This window comes from Pocillopora damicornis, chromosome 2 (genome assembly GCF_964200805.1).
Source record: "Pocillopora damicornis chromosome 2, jaPocDami1.2, whole genome shotgun sequence".
NCBI lineage: Eukaryota > Metazoa > Cnidaria > Anthozoa > Scleractinia > Pocilloporidae > Pocillopora > Pocillopora damicornis.
This window is the reverse complement of record NC_142671.1, coordinates 5,998,907-6,013,513: the sequence shown is the minus strand read 5'-3', so window position 1 is coordinate 6,013,513 and position 14,607 is coordinate 5,998,907. Positions and strand designations below refer to the sequence as shown.

At 37.6% G+C, this 14,607-nt stretch overlaps 1 protein-coding gene across 2 annotated transcripts; it reads right to left on the bottom strand.

Moving 5' to 3' along the window:
* Positions 1 to 265: 265 nt before the first annotated feature.
* On the bottom strand, positions 266 to 13,409 carry LOC113683074 (protein CIP2A). Of its 2 annotated transcripts, none has more exons than XM_027200276.2 (23): positions 13,137 to 13,409; positions 12,133 to 12,292; positions 11,386 to 11,498; positions 10,628 to 10,722; positions 10,005 to 10,101; positions 9,355 to 9,477; positions 8,799 to 8,944; positions 7,930 to 8,005; positions 7,256 to 7,462; positions 6,530 to 6,686; positions 5,867 to 5,999; positions 5,280 to 5,355; positions 4,970 to 5,112; positions 4,612 to 4,867; positions 4,108 to 4,173; positions 3,895 to 4,005; positions 2,931 to 2,993; positions 2,734 to 2,775; positions 2,292 to 2,383; positions 1,688 to 1,801; positions 1,515 to 1,597; positions 1,041 to 1,180; positions 266 to 917 (listed from the first exon to the last, which is right to left on the bottom strand). In XM_027200276.2, the coding sequence occupies exons 1-23, from the start codon at positions 13,242 to 13,244 to the stop codon at positions 744 to 746; spliced, it is 2,775 nt and encodes a 924-aa protein (XP_027056077.2). In that variant the 5' UTR covers positions 13,245 to 13,409; the 3' UTR covers positions 266 to 743. The 2 variants fall into 2 exon arrangements, with proteins under 2 accessions (XP_027056077.2, XP_089054587.1); XM_089198461.1 differs by having other exon boundaries at positions 10,005 to 10,097; positions 13,137 to 13,366.
* Positions 13,410 to 14,607: the final 1,198 nt, after the last annotated feature.

The following is a 14,607-nucleotide window of genomic DNA, read 5'->3' as shown; positions in this document are numbered from 1 at the left end:
GCATTTTCTCCACACCGTTCTCTATACATTTCCTAAGGTACTGACAAGGAGAATTTGTTTAACAATCAAGGTTCTTAAGTTGGAGATTGTTTGCTTTATTCTCGTGACCTGGATGTTTGATCCAGGTGTGATGTTGTGAGGAGAACTCACTCTCAGGAGTCAAAGGGTTGAAGACTAACTCAAACTCAAATAATCAGTTCTAATCAAAATATGAAGAAAATCTTACGAACAACCAGTACCCTATCAGAGGAACTGCAACCTTCACTTTCTCAGGAGGAATCTTTAATCCACCCTTCCTTAAAATATTACAAATTTAGTTCTGTTTGTTGAATTTGTCTAAAAAATGACCACATTTTCATCTTTAAAGGCGTATTTCATATGATCATTGGGCTCACTGTCACTCACTGAGTAGCTACGCACCTACCCCTCCCCTAACCCTAACTTTGTTATCATTTGACTGTTGTTGGGTTAAGGGAGAGGTGGGTGCCGAGTTGCTCAGATACTGACATTGATCTGATCATTGTATAAGAGATTCTCTTCATTTTGAAAAATCATCAGTGATGACGTGGGTAAGATTGATCGCAGAGCTCATGTGGAGATATCATAACAGAATAAAAATAAATTATCATCATGATTATTATGTACAGATACACGACTCTTCTAAGTTTCCTTTAGTGCGCTTTCTTCGTAAAATGTTCTGCTTTCCAGGCCCTTTGATAGCAAGCGGATCGGTTATGAAAAGGTCAGCTTGAATTGGTACCAAAATTATTTAATGGAACTTTTCCGCTACTCAAGTTGTGAATCATCGCAGCAATCTGTGCCTGTCGATCCAGCTCAGACTGTAATTCCTTGACAGTTGCTTCTCGCTTCTTTATCACGTCTTCGTGTTGGCGGCAGATCAGTTCCAGCGACGAGAGCTGTGAACATGCGAACGTATAAAAAGAGAGCAATTAGCCGAGATTCATCGCCTAAAACACATTTTTACCTTCATTTTAACATCTGTTTATCCCCAATTTTAAAGAAGATAAATCGATACCAACCTTATGCGATAACTCTTTCCCTTCCTTCTCGGCTTTGGCTAAATTACTTTTCAGTGAGTCGTTTTTCTCCTGTAGATCTTCGATATTCTTTTCGCGTTGTTTCGTTTCTTCCTCTTGTTTTTGTAGAGTTTTCCGGAGCTCTACAAAAGAGACAAGGTTTCTACTTCGAACAGGTTTTGGATATCAAACTGGCGCGAAATGCTGAACGAGGTTTTGTGTTGTTTTAAGTAGCTATTGCCAAAAATAAATATTACTAAAATAAATATTACGATCAACGAATTGAGACTCGAGACAATTTAACAACAGTGCTCAGAAGCCCCTAGTGACGTAAAAATCGACTACTCCATCACGTGGGGGTTCAGAGTTCAACGGCGATCCAGAGCTCTAGGGGCGTCTTTACGAATCCGGTTCTCGAATATCATAGTGTTTCACTGAAAACGGTAAAGAATATTTTAGAGACCCACAGAACTTTACCTTGGCATTTTAAGTCCTTTTCTTTGAGTTGCTGAGCAATTTTCTTCCTCTCCTGTTCAAGTTCTTGAAGTTGTCTAGATGTGCTGGGTAGAAAAACACAGAACATCATCACAAGGTGTTTCCTTGTAATTTACGACCAGAACTAGACCAGCGAATTGTGTGAATATTGTTACCAGTCATGTTGACTCTTAAGATTATCGTTGTGTCGCCTCAACATCTCGTTTAAGTCAGACAGCGCTTTGTGTTCGTCTTGAGCCGCCATAAGACTACGCTGGCTTGTTTCGAGTCTGTAGAGAGGTAAAAAAAATACAGTTTGATCAGGGCCAAGAATGCGGAATTGATAATATTAAGACGCTCATAAGATTGTGACTGCCAAAACAACCTAAATTTGACTTATTTGATTTCTGTATTGCAATAGACTTTCTCTTTTGGCGACACCTTCGTACAAGGAACACCAACAGGAAGTAACACATCGATACAAGGGCCGATTTTTTAAGTCCCAGGAGAGTCCCCTGACATATGATTCCACTAGTTATCAATTTCAACAACAAACAGTACAGCGCAGAAGCTATTTTTCATCGCATTGTTATAATTCTGATACTGGTACGAGTAAAGAAATAAACATGAACGACCATAGACGGGTAAACGTAGACTATTTGGGCGCTCACCGGACCAGTAGGGCTGAGATAACGAAGGTTCCTGTTCCTGGCTTTACCCCTATGTCCCTTTTGCCACACCATGCATGGCTTCGCTCATAAAACTAACCATTAAACCAACCTTTGTGACTGCTCAGCAAAAGCAATCTTGAGTTGCTCATGCTCCTCTGCGACCACTTTCAAGTTCTCATTGTGTCTCATCATGACTTCCATCTGAAAGAAGTCCGAAAGAAATAAATTGATCATAAAAGCGTTAAAAACATTGCGAAAGATCCATGGATAGACTGCTATTTTATCACGGGCTTGAAAACGGGGTAAAGAGTGTCATGGTAAAGAGAATAGGAGAAACATACCAAAAGAAAGCTTTGGAAAAAGGTCAACTTTCACACTTCCTAATATGTAATAGCGCGCACTTTTTCTCTCTTGGAAAAGTGTGATGTTTATGAATTTATAAAGCATCTTAAAGCATTATGTCACTGCGCCTTTGAGGAATGACTTGCGCCGACGAAAAACAAACTATATGTAAATGTTGGACATAAGAAAATCTAGACAGAAAAACATACCTCTTTTGTCGCCGACTTCTGAGCCTGAAGAAGTTCGTTTATCTGCAAATATATGCGAGTAAAGTATTTCTCATTTTTTGTTGAGAAAAAAAGGCACGGCACACTACTTTTCGACTAATCATCTTGTTTCCCTAATACTAATTACTCAAGAGCTAATTTTCTAGTTTATAGACTTCATCTCACCACACATGCATTACCTGCTCTGCTTGCTGCTCGGCTTTCTTTTCTGTCGTCTGCAAGAGCTGCATCAGTTTCGCACACTACAACAGAGATGAAGCCAAACGAGAAGGGTCATGAAAACCGGTCTTATATCGACTATTGTTAAAAACTGGATCATTGGATAATGCAATTCAGGAAGTTTTATTGGCTTAGACACCATGGGTTATGAGCCATTATACCATGCGCGCGCAGGACTTGACTGTTTCTTAATAGACATACATGTCATGAAGACGAGTTGAACTGGAAATGTTTTGGTACGCTGTAACATTCCGTTAGTTCTTTCAAAATAAGTTAGGAAGATTTGTCTTTATTTTGGGGCGTTCTTAGTTAAACAATTATTCCACTCGCGCTTGTTGGATATGAGATCATTATAGCCAAAGAATCCCTACGGATCTCATTGGCTATCTATCAGCTCATATCCAACGCGCGCTCGTGGATTAATTGTTTAGTCATAACCATTACAAACGTGATTGAGGCATTAGCTGCCCTATTTTTCACTACCTATTCAGTACAGCTGTAATCGGATACCTGAAGTAGCCAATCATTCTAAGTCCACACAGCCAAATCCAACAACCTCATAATTAATCACAATAATCACAGCAACAACCACTTATCCTGCAAGAAATTGAGGAATTTCCAAAACGGAGAAATTATTTTACTTTAGACACTGTCTCTACCGGAGATATTTGACCTAAATGTATTTGTTGTTTTCGGAAATTGTAACGGTTATGATTAATTGGCAACAGGACTTCTTGTGGTTCAATTCTGTCAGTAATCATACAGACAGAACTGTGATTGACAAATTGCCCTCTCGCTTCGCGGTCGTCCAATTTTGTTGATCACTCGTATGATTACAGACTGAATTGGACTCCACTCGGTCCTATTACCATTATTAACATCGAGAGCGACCAATTATTCCAGCGAACTAGAACATCGTCATACCTCGGCTTCCGATTGAGCCCTCCGACACCGGTACTGTGAAATGAGACGATCAGCTTGAGCCAACGCGAGAGCCTTTGCTTCCAACAGATCTTGAAGATGACTTTCCTTTGTCTAAAATGAACATTAAAAGGTATATTTCATTCACCTGATGTTCTAACGAGTTAAGCCGAAAAATAACTATGATTGGGATGAAAACGAGAATTTCACACTAACCACGAAGGCGGCCATCTTTGCCTCGTATATGTCCATGATTTCAGAAGCGTGAGGATCCGGTTTTATCTACCAAAAAAATGACGAAGTATCGGAATGGCGTTATACCAGAGGGAAAAGCCCGAATGTTATAGCTACCAATAGGACAGAAAATTTCAAGAAACATGAAAAAACAATACAAACAGTGCACACAGAGAAACTGGAACATCCTTTCTGGATATCTCCATTTCAGAGGCACAAACTTTTCTCACGACGGGAAAAATGGCTTCCCATATATAACCTCTGTATGTGAAGAGATATTAGTTTAAGAGACACTTTCCCTTGTCGCAAGGTTATTCCCCAAAAAGAAGTTCCATTGCATCCTTTTCATGGCTCACGAAACATTAACATGCTAAACCTAAGGAAGTATATATGTATTATGTGTATACCATGAGGCAGTTCGGTGCAGGAGTCAATGTTGTGCCAAAAAAGAGTTAAAGAGAAAAACGAGAAAATAAGCAAGGAGACCTCTAGTCCTGATTTCATCTTCTCGATCAACGACTCGATGTTTGCATCACGATTTGCATTCTTCACTGGAGCACTTATCTGAACAGGAGCGTGGTCCAGGCCTGCTGAACGTAAGCTAGTGGAGTTGCGGCTATTGTTGATGGAAACCTGGTGCCGAGGAGACGAAGGCGGACTCAAGTCTGTTTCGATGGGTCGTCTTAAAAGTGTCATCTCTTCCTCACGGGCCGCGTTATTTGAGGCGATCAAATCACCTAGCCTGAAATAAATGAACATCGAATGTTTTATAGCTGATTGTGAATCCTCACGCCAATAGAAAGATATGGCATTGTAGAGGATGCTTAATATTAAACGAACTTACCATATGGCTTGGAAATCTGGCAGGCTGTTAGCATCGCACAGAATCCGGAGAGCTTTTTGAACGCTGTCACGTGAATCACTACTCATCGCGCGCGCCAAGAATGGCACTAACCGCTGGTCTTGTAATGCGGAAGCAAGCTGTTCCTATAGAGAAATAAAGCCCGTCTGCAGAGTGAGCGCAAAAAAATTTTCCTCTAACTATCGTGCCTAAGAAATAATTTACAAACTCGAAGTGCCTTTCTTATAAACAAACCAAAATTGAGTTTGAAAAAATAAATTATTTACGGTATGACAAAAGGAAAGGCTTGTACCTTGAGTCCTGTTATATCATTCTTCAGCTTACACAGCAAGTCTAACATCTGAAGCACAAGGTTTACGCCTTCCTGGCTGCAATGAATAACGCTATCAGCAGGCGCGCATTTGACAGGTATATTGTGCATCATATGCACTGCTTTAGAATGATTCACCTTCAGATATAGAATCAGGCTTATGGAAAGTGTAAGGTTCAATAGGCTTTGCACATTGCTTAGTACAAAGCTTCTCTTGGGAACTTCTCACGAAACAAGAAGAATCATTCGGGAACGTCCTTTTTTTCCTCCAACAAAATAAGATGCTAACTAAGTAAAGATGAGGAAGTTTCTCTTTATCAATAATTAAAGAATTTTGGTATGACTTGTTTAGTATTCTATAAGCGAACTAAATTTGGGTTAGTGTAGCTTTAAGGCTTTGTAAACAAGTGTACCGTTTTGTTTGTCTGCTTTAAGCCGTTGTACGTGTAACGACTCTTTACAATGCCGAAACACAACACAGCAGCTCTTGCGAGTGTTCACTGGCAAACAATAATTTTACTGTTCATGTTTAGTAGAGAACATCCTGCCACTGTAACATTGTAACATACCTCCAAGGTAACGCTAGGGTGCTTCTCGTTCCAATACTGTTGTGTTGATATTGATATTCCAATAATTTCCACCAGTACTCGAGCTTTATATGTCCTAAAACAATACTCTTCAATGAATCCTCAAAACAAAGAAGTTTGAAGAGTTAAGGGGAGTAACAACTGGTGGACAGTGCACCATGATATGAAGAAGTAAGTTGCTCGTCATGTCACAACAATGGGACAAAAAAAGTCCCTATGAGGCATCGAACCCCAGACCTTTGGGTTCTGCACTGCGATGCTTTACCTTGAAGCAAAAAGGAATATTGCTACTACCTGCTAGACGGTATGATAGTCCATCGCAAGACACCCCAGCAGTATTCTGTCAGTCTTCCTGACAGTTTGCTAGAAACCAGTCATAGATGATGCTTGTTAGGGAAAGAATACAACACAATGGCTCTAACAGAGCTCACACCTCCATCTTTCAACTAGGAGTTATGCAGTCACTACCCAGGAAACTACTTAATCCCCCGTATCTTTGAAAATGGGAGATGAAAAACCATAAATACAATACAATTCTCACAGGAATACAGTTGTCATATAGTTTCCAAAACAACCTCATCTTTAAGCTAAATCGACGTGCATACTGTGAATATGGAATAACCTGAACAATATCAAGAAGGATATCATTAAGAACTTCCATGGCTTTGTTGATCTGTGCACATGTTTTTTTGAGTAAGGAGCCATCAATTTCCGTGGGTGGTACAATTAGCTGAGTCAGAACAGAAACAAGATCAGATGTGGGAGGAGAGAGCTGATCCAGAAGACCGCCATCAACAAGTTCCTGGAGTGGAAAGTAGAGACAACAAATGGACATAATCATGAATTAGAAGGTAACTAATGGCTATGAAGTCAGTTTTTTTTAAATACTCTCTAAATGCTTCAGGTAAAACAGTCACAAGGTGCTTCAAATGTTTCTTTGTTCATTTTTTCAGTCAAAAAAACTTTCCTAAATGCAGCTTTATGAGTCATCCGCCAAAACAAAACAACAACTCAAAAGTATAAGTCGTCATAAGTCAAATTTACTCCCAGAATTCAGTATATGGTTACTGCTGCTTATATTTATTTAGGAGTATTTTTGCTTCATAGCATTTTTGCTCTAAGATTTCCCATAGGACTGTAATAGATGAAATCATGAAATGTTTCTTGACCAAAATTTAATGCACTCAGAAAATTCATGTTTCAAAATATCTAATACCAATGTTTAATTTCATACCCTTAAAACTTACTACACATTTTTTCCAAACAAATTTTAAGTTTGCAGAACATTTCCAACCATTTTTGACGATAACTTCATCAAGCAGTGGAGATTTCCTTCTGATGCGTTTAGAAATTGTAACAACTGTTTTGTACCTCATAAATCTCCTTGATAAAATCAAGAGCCTTCAGGGACACAGTCGAGTGGGTGTCAACTGACTGACCGGCCCAGTATAAGACAGCATCATATGCACTGTTCACATTTGGGTCCTTTGGTTTGGAGCTTGCGGGTGAAAACAATGCTCTGCACACAAGACATTGTAACCCAGTAACTGAGCAGAATGTCAACAGCAGCTCAAATACCTTTCAAGAAATAAGCAAACATTATGTGGTAAATTAAAAGTTCTGGGAGCACCTCCACCAAGCTGAACCAAGCTCCTCAAAAAACTCTCCGAAATTACAAAATAATTCAAAGAACATCTGAAAAATGGGAGAAGACATAATTCTATTACCATTCATAATACATTGAATATTTTACTTGTGCACGATTGGTCTCATTGCATCACAGGAATGAATATGTCCTAGCTAAAATTGTTGAATACCCTCCTTAAACTTCTCTGTATGATAGTGCTAGTACCCTGGATTTTCTTTCCAATATGAAACCTCAATACTCTCAGCTGCACATGAGGAGAACACTTTTATTTCAGTTGTCTCTTAGCCAGCAGAAGACACCCTTAAATTCATTCTTGATTCATACAACAACCTCTACAGCAAATAAAAGCACATTGTTACAAATATCTACAATAATTTTAATGCCTAAAATGGACAACCTTAACTGCCTCATCTGCTTGGTTTAAGTGTAGCAAAGCCAGAATCTGCTCCAGGTAAAAAGCCAAATGTTCATGTCTGAAACCAAATAAGTCGTGGAGTCATTATACACATTAATTCATACATTTCATTCCATAGTATACCAATGTGTCCTTTTACAGGTTAAAACTGTATGCACTTTCCAGGAGTCACAATGCATAGTGCACATATTTGCAAGGGGTTTCAAAAAAACCTTTTTCATAACAAGTTGCTTAAGGTGGGAATGAAGCCTGTTGTCTAAAAGGGCCATAAAAATTTTATTGTTTATAACATATGAACAGATGGTACTAAAAGTCTTGAGAAGGCCCTCTGGGTGGCAATGGGCTTCAGCAAGTCCTTAATTAAGCCAACTGCAATAGAGTTAGTGATTATGAAGAAATAAATCAGGGCTGTCAATAAGTTTGAAGGTAGACAGCAAATGAGAATGTTGAGCCATGTTGTTTTGTTGGATTATGCAAAAGACTTGGCACTATCCAGTTAAAATATCCCAAGAGTCCATGAAGATCCCATGCACCTTCCAGAGAATTTGAAATAAACATGGAACTGATTTACACATTCTTATCACTACAAAATCATGCATTCTGCAATTTTGCTTAAAACTGGGAAATAGCTGCTGTACAAATTTCTTCAATCCCCATGGTATTTTGATAATTGTTCAATTTTATTGGCAGCAATGTTAAAATGAAATAAAAGAAGCAAAGCTGGCTAAAGGTAGCACACTAGGCAGAGGTTTTGGCCAGCTACCAGCTCCTCTAGACAGCTTTGCAAACCTTATGTTTCACTATGATGAACCTTTAAACAAATTAAGGATCCATACATTAGATGAACTTACATGAGGAGAGATTGCTGAATTTTAGGGCTGGCAAGTAAATCAACAAACAGATCCACTGAGGAACGTCTTGTTGTTGAGCCCTCACCATTTATCAAAAATGTGAAAACCAGCTGAAAGGTCTGGTGAATATTCTTGGAATTGAACAGCTAGTTGATATAAAGAAAAGTGAATGATCATGGTGGTGCTTAAACTACTACATGGTAAGAAGAAACTGTATTTAAATAGATCTTCAATGACATCTCCGATTAAATAGTCTCACCTAAACATGGGGGGGGGGGGGGTTGGTCAGTAGGATTTAAGACAGAATTTTGAAGCTTTTAATTGAGATCTTTAACACCCCTCCCTTCTGCCCCCAGATAGTTGAGATGTGACAATGTAAACATGGAAAAAGTCTACTAATGCCAACAAACTGTTTATGAATTCTCACTTTTTCAAACCTATTGACAAATGAGATTGGATTTAGCAGTCCTCAATTCATTAGGGTACAATGCTTTCAGTTTCAAAATTATCTAAAAGTTAAATATTAAGCTTAATTTTATCTACACAAGAAATTTACCTTCTCTCCTAACTGCTCATGAAGTGATAAGCTTGTCAAAATGGATAATGCAAACACAATTACTGTCAGGTTACTATGAGACAGAAAGGCTATTAGAGTCCGGTAGAGTGATTTTATGTTCTCCTGCAATGACAAAATTAGCCTCTGGATCAGTAAACCAAATCAGTGTTTCAAAGTTACTATGAGACTCAAAAAGTCTGAGAATACTAAAATTATTCAGAGCATGTGATTGTGCGACAAAACAACAAGGTGTTCAGAAAACTAAAACCCAAACAGCAATAGTTATAAAGTTGAGGTTAAGATAGTTGCTTGTCTATTTGCCACAATTATTTTTATTGGTCATTTTGGTAGAAATAGAAATTGACCTGTCAGAATCACACCAAAATGTTCATAACTTTCTGAGTTTGTAGGTAAACTTTATTGTTATTATAAATGATATGCAAGTTAAACTCACAGGTAGCTTTAATGCTTAGCAATACTCAAATCTGAAAACTTTATTTTTGCATATCAGATGGCTAGGTAATTACAATCTTGAAAAGAAAGTACAGTGTAAAATATTGCATAGTTTCATATACAAATCGCACTGTAAATATACACAATCATTACACATGAAAATGAAAATCAGACTTGAAAGGGATAACTTTGCTTACCAGTGCCTTGACATGGGCTTGGATTGGCAGATTATGTCGGCATAAGTTTGCCAACAGACCTAAACATGGTATAGTAAGGTCTGACTCTTGCATCTGTCTACGTTGAGTGAAAAGGTAGAAAAGATTAAGATTATCATGAAGAAAGTAGAATTCTATACTTATTTTATAACAGGTAGAAAGATGGACAGACAAACTGAAAGATGAACAAACACACAGCTGGAGCAACAGTTCTAACGACAGACAGCAACTAGCATAATTAAAGTGAACAAAAATTATAACAACTCAGACAAAGTTCTGCAATCTTTGTTCAATTACATTAATACCACAACAAATGCTTGGTGCTTCCTTCAATGCCCAAACTATCATTTTTATGTTTCCCTTGAACTGTTTTCTCCTTCCTCTTCTCTTCTCTTCTCTTAATAACAATCATGACAAATAATAAACTTTGCTTATTAAACTTCCCAAATGTTTCATCAACATAATACTATTATCAGCCACAGTAATTTTATGACAGCAGCATTGTCATCATATTTAACAGCAATAGATGCTTTAATTCATCATGCTGTACATAATATTTTCAATTGATATTTGGTTAACCATAATAGAAATCCACATGTACCTACATGTTATTCACTAAATATCTGATCAGTTCACCAATGTATCCACTTGGTGTAGTGAATTTACAGCCATATGTGACTCTTTCCAGAAGTTGCAGACACTTTGAATTTAAAACAACAAACAACAGATTTAAAACAACAGAAATGGTAAATATTTGTACACGATTGTACAACTGAATTCACAGAATTTTTCCTACACTAGAATGGCTACATCTCTAAATTCCAAATTATCAAAAAGATCTGTCTTTAGCAAACCTCTGCCCAATAAGATTCCTTTGCAGACGAGACAAAACAGTCAGGGTAACATACAGCACCTCTCATATGAATTGCAGCATTACATGCTTGTGATACATACATGCAATTCCCACATTTTACACAGGCAAAACATGCACAATATGTCTAACTATGTACAAATGCATATGGTAGAAAATGCATGCAAGTAATTGTGACATGCATGTAAATGCAGCAAAACATGCACAGTGTAACTATACACAAATGCATGATTGTGATATGCACGTAAATAACATGCAATCACATACAAGCAAGTGCAACTCCCATATTGTATACAAGCAGAACATGCACAATGTATGCAACTTAAGCAAAAATTGATATGGTAAAAATGCATGCAAGCGATTGTGAAATGCATGTAAAATTTAATCACATACATTAAAATCAGTCCACTAAAACTCATTAAATGCATACATTAAGATAATAGTAATAAGATAAACTAACCCTAACTTTGAGAAAGTGAACATGAAGGATACCTGTAAAATCATTTTGCCATTTGATGCTAGGTGATGTTTATGAAGTAGAGCTGCTAATGTAGAGGTCAGGTGATATGTGGAATGAAGAGTTTCTCTTGTGCTTCTGTCATTTGCTGATTGAGTGAGATGGGAAGTTATCAGCTAGTTGCAATGCAAACTGATACTTTGAATTCATGACTTCCAGATTAAACTCAAGTCTCTAATGTTCTGATATTTATTTCATTCAACATCTTATTTGACCCCATGGCTTTTAAAACAAAAAGTTGTGGGACATTTTATGTTTAGTTTCACAAAGGCTACATTTGGTTTGCAAATTAAGACTGTATAATGCACTACCAAAATAGACCTTTCCAATGAAATCCCCTTTTATTGATACTCTAGGAATCAGTGAATGTAGTTTACAATGTACATGTTCAGTGAATTTGTGATTCAACAGGACCAATGCCCTAAACCCTTCAAAGATTTCAGTGGATTTCTCCACAAAAATAATATATATATATATATATATATATATATATATATATATATATATATATATATATGTAAATTGAACAACAATAACATACTTCAAGCCAGATATGTGCTGTGGCTCTAAAATTTCAGCACAAACATTCACAAGTTCTGAACTCATACCTCGTTAACTTACAAATAAAAAGAAGATAACTGGTCAACAAATACTACATGGATTTTAAGCTTTTACATGTGCTTGTGCTGAAATTGTGAAGCTCCCCCTTTGAAATCACTCACCAAGATTAAACAATAATGCCATAGCCTTGGTATGTAGACTTGGTTTCACACTGCTTTCACTCAATAGACCCACCAGTGAAGAGAGACATTCTGCAGGAAGAAGCTCTTTGGCATTAAATCCACGAAGAGGTTTCCCAGCTGAGGTGATTCCAATTAAAACCTGATATAAAAAAGAAACACAAATAGAAATTTGAGTCAATTGGAAAAAAGTACGAACATCTAAAACAGGATTTCTCACATTTCTCATCCAGCTGTATGAGTGCAATGTGGGATAAGAATCCAACTGTAGAATTTTCTAACAGTAATTTACACCTAGTCAGCTTAATGTATCTGCAGTTAGCCACTAGTATACATTTAACACGTAACTCTTCACACCCTAACATCAGTATGCATATCCTCCATGCTGTTCTCTATACATTTCTTAAGGTGCTGACGAGGATAATTTGTTTAAAAAATCAAGAGCCTCTTCAGCTAGTGATAGTTTCCGTTATTCTTGTGACCTTAGTGTTTGATTCAGGGGTGATATTGTAAGGAGAAATTAGATACTTGTCATTCAAAGGAGTTTTAACCCTTTAAAAAGGGTTAAAGTTAGAGATAAAGATCAGCTGAAATTACGCCTGGCATAAACTTTAAAATATTCGCTTATTTGTCTTCTTTTCAATTTTTTACCACAAATTGAAGGCTATCTTATCCAATATGGTTCCTTGGCCCCAGATAATTACAGATCACCCAAACACCCAACCCAAACTGTTTTATTATTTAATCACGACTATGACTCTATACATGTATGCTGAGAAGCTCTTAAAAGAAACTTTTAAAACCTGGAGATCAGTATCGTAACAAAACTGTCGAATTTCTAAAGATTGTCATGTATATACAGCTAGACCACTAAAACAACGCCGAAGAACCGATTTTCCCAGAAGACAATCATCCACTGCTTATTTCAATGTTTCTCATTTTCACTCCAATTTCATGAACTAATAAGATTCCAATCTGCAACTTACATCGATTTGTCGTTCAAGATCCTTCGTGTTATGATCAGTGTTGTGACTTCTGTATTGACAAAACGCGCTTGAAAGTGCTTTGAGACAAGCTGTCACATCCAGCGACATCTTGAGCTTGTGAAAACCAATCTTCAAGAGCCACAATCGTGCAGTAATACTAAGGGAAAAAAATGAGATGAATTCCCTTCGCCAGTGTTGTTAGATTCTCTTAAAACTGTTCCTGTAGTTTCAAATTCCCGCGCATAACATGATGCGCATCGAATTTTACGGATTGCCGCTGACAAAACTGTTCGGGAGTAATGTTGGGTTGTGTAAAGGTCGGATAGCACCATCCGCTGGATACATCTCTATCCGGTCTAAACCGCCATACCTTTTGCCATCACTTATCCGCTGGATAGCTATTTATCCTTTGGATAGCGTTATCCGACTTTTACACAACCGAGCCCTGCTGATTGGTAAGTAAGAACTTATCAGGAGCTGGTAAGGTGACTGAAACAGGTTTGTCATTTCTTCTCTCAACCTTACCCACAATTATGAGCTTGGCATTAGATAGGTTATTTAACGGTTCAACGTATCAAATTTGGCAGGATTTACCGCAAGTAGACTGTCACGTTCTACAAACGGGAGATCCCTAAAAAAAAAATCCCTCTCCCCACTCCCCCCCCCAAAAAGGAGGAAACCTCCCTCCCCCCTCAAAAAAAAGAAAAAAATCGAAGTATGTTCTTATTGACGTTAAATGGGTTCTATAATCGTCTCCTAATCAAACTTTGCAAGGCTTCATAAAATTTTCCTTGGTCAGCAGAAAAATGCAGTGAAATTCATGACCACTAGTGATACCATCGTCTGGTCGTTCTTTTAAGGTCCCTAATCGCTAATGGCTAGTTGATCAAGCAGTTACACCTCGGTTATCAGAGACTCACATGATGAGACCACAGTTATACAAGCGACTTTTCATAACTACTTTGGAGAGTGTTGACTAAAGATGGAAAAAGCTAAAACAAAAAATCTCCTGTTTCGTGGAGAATAGAACGAAAATTTGTTTTTAATCGGATAATGTAGAGTTATGAGGAGAGTCTTGGAGTGAGTTATTCAAGTTTAAGTGCCTTCGCTGTGCAAATCCGTATTGCCCTACATCACGTTAAATCTGAATGCAAGATGAGAGCGTTTTTTTCAAACATTACAAATGACTCGTGGAATATGCAGCTCGTGGCACAACTCAACAAACATGAGGGGCAATTTATAAGAATTGGGACATAATTTTTTTGTCAAGAAGTTTTCTACATGAAATACGATCGGTCTCTACATGGCCTCGCCCACAAGCAGGTCTCCGATACGCAAGGCGAACACAGAAAATTTAACACTTTTCTTGATGAAGTTTAAATAAACAACATCGTTGCGCTCCTTATGGAAGTCATGTTATTTAATGATCCAATACAATATTCTCCTAAAATATAACAGAATCTGACGGAAA